This window comes from Neopelma chrysocephalum, unplaced genomic scaffold (assembly GCF_003984885.1).
Source record: "Neopelma chrysocephalum unplaced genomic scaffold, ASM398488v2 Primary Assembly neopelma1_90864, whole genome shotgun sequence".
NCBI classification, from domain to species: domain Eukaryota; kingdom Metazoa; phylum Chordata; class Aves; order Passeriformes; family Pipridae; genus Neopelma; species Neopelma chrysocephalum.
In genome coordinates, this window is record NW_020919667.1 from 1 (window position 1) to 1,049 (window position 1,049).

Genomic DNA, 1,049 nt, shown 5'->3' on the forward strand with positions numbered 1-1,049 from the left:
CCCCCCCCGCGCCCTCGACATCGTGGATTTCTTCCGCAACTTCACGGTGGAGGTGGCCGGGGTGGGCGACATCTGCTCCTTCGCCCAGCTGGACGTGCGGCACCACGGCAACCCCCAGGTGGGGCTCGGGGGGGCTCGGGGGGACCCGGGGCGGGGGGAGGCCGGGGGTGGGAGGTCCCGCGGCAGGGGGACCCGTGTCGGGGTGTCCCGTGTCCCTATCTCTGCAGTGGGTGCCTGGGGGGCACACAGAGGACCCCCGTAGTGGGCGATTGGGGTGAGGGGGACCCGTGTCGGGGTGTGCCACGACCCTGTCCCCGCAGTGGCTGTCGGGGGGTCACACGGAGGCCCCCCCGGAGCGCCAAGCAGAGCACGGGAAGACGGAGCTGTCGCTGATGCGCTTCGCCCTGAGCAACCCGCGGTGGCGGCCGCCGCCGCCCGCCCGCCGCTTCCTCGGCCACCTGCACGCCCAGGTGACCCGCGACGCGGCCACCGCGCCACCCCCCCGGCCACTGCTGGCCGAGGGGCCGCTGGCCGCCTCCCTCCTGTCCGAGGACTCGGCCCTGGCGGTGAGTGGGGACGGTCTGGGGGGGCTGCGGGGTGTTTTGGGGTCCCCCCCCCTGACGCGTGTCCCCGCAGCCCGAGGGGTTGGTGGCCAGTGTCCTGATGGCCAGCGGGCTGGTGGCCCGGGACCCGCGCTTCGGGCAGCCCTGCAGCACGGCCAGCGCCACCGCCAGCCTGCTGGCGTCCCTGCGGACCCCGCTGGGGACCCCCCCGGGCACACCCCTGCCCGGGCAGGGGCGCGGAGTCCCCGACAGCTCCGGAGAGCGCCTGAGCCCCGAGGAGAGGTGGGGAGGGGGCTTTGGGGAGGAGTGTAGGCGGCAGGGAGGGGTGTCACGGTGGGGAGGGGGTGTCACGGAGGGCGAGAGTGTTGTGATGAGGAGGGGGCATCACAGGGGAGAAGGAGGCATCAAGAAGGGGGTGTCAGGGCAGGGAGGGTGTGTCGTGGTGGGGACGGGGGGTGGTGGCGGAAAGGGGTGCCATGACAAGGA

General features: G+C 74.3%; 1 protein-coding gene across 1 annotated transcript; it reads left to right on the forward strand.

The window, feature by feature from the left end:
- Window positions 1-6: 6 nt before the first annotated feature.
- LOC113979951 (autophagy-related protein 9B-like) lies at window positions 7-845 on the forward strand (the record flags this gene model as incomplete). Its single annotated transcript, XM_027707227.1, has 3 exons — window positions 7-118; window positions 321-566; window positions 637-845. Coding segments are annotated over exons 2-3 (383 nt in total), but the record flags the coding sequence as incomplete, so codon positions are not given.
- Between the last annotated feature and the right edge of the window lie 204 nt (window positions 846-1,049).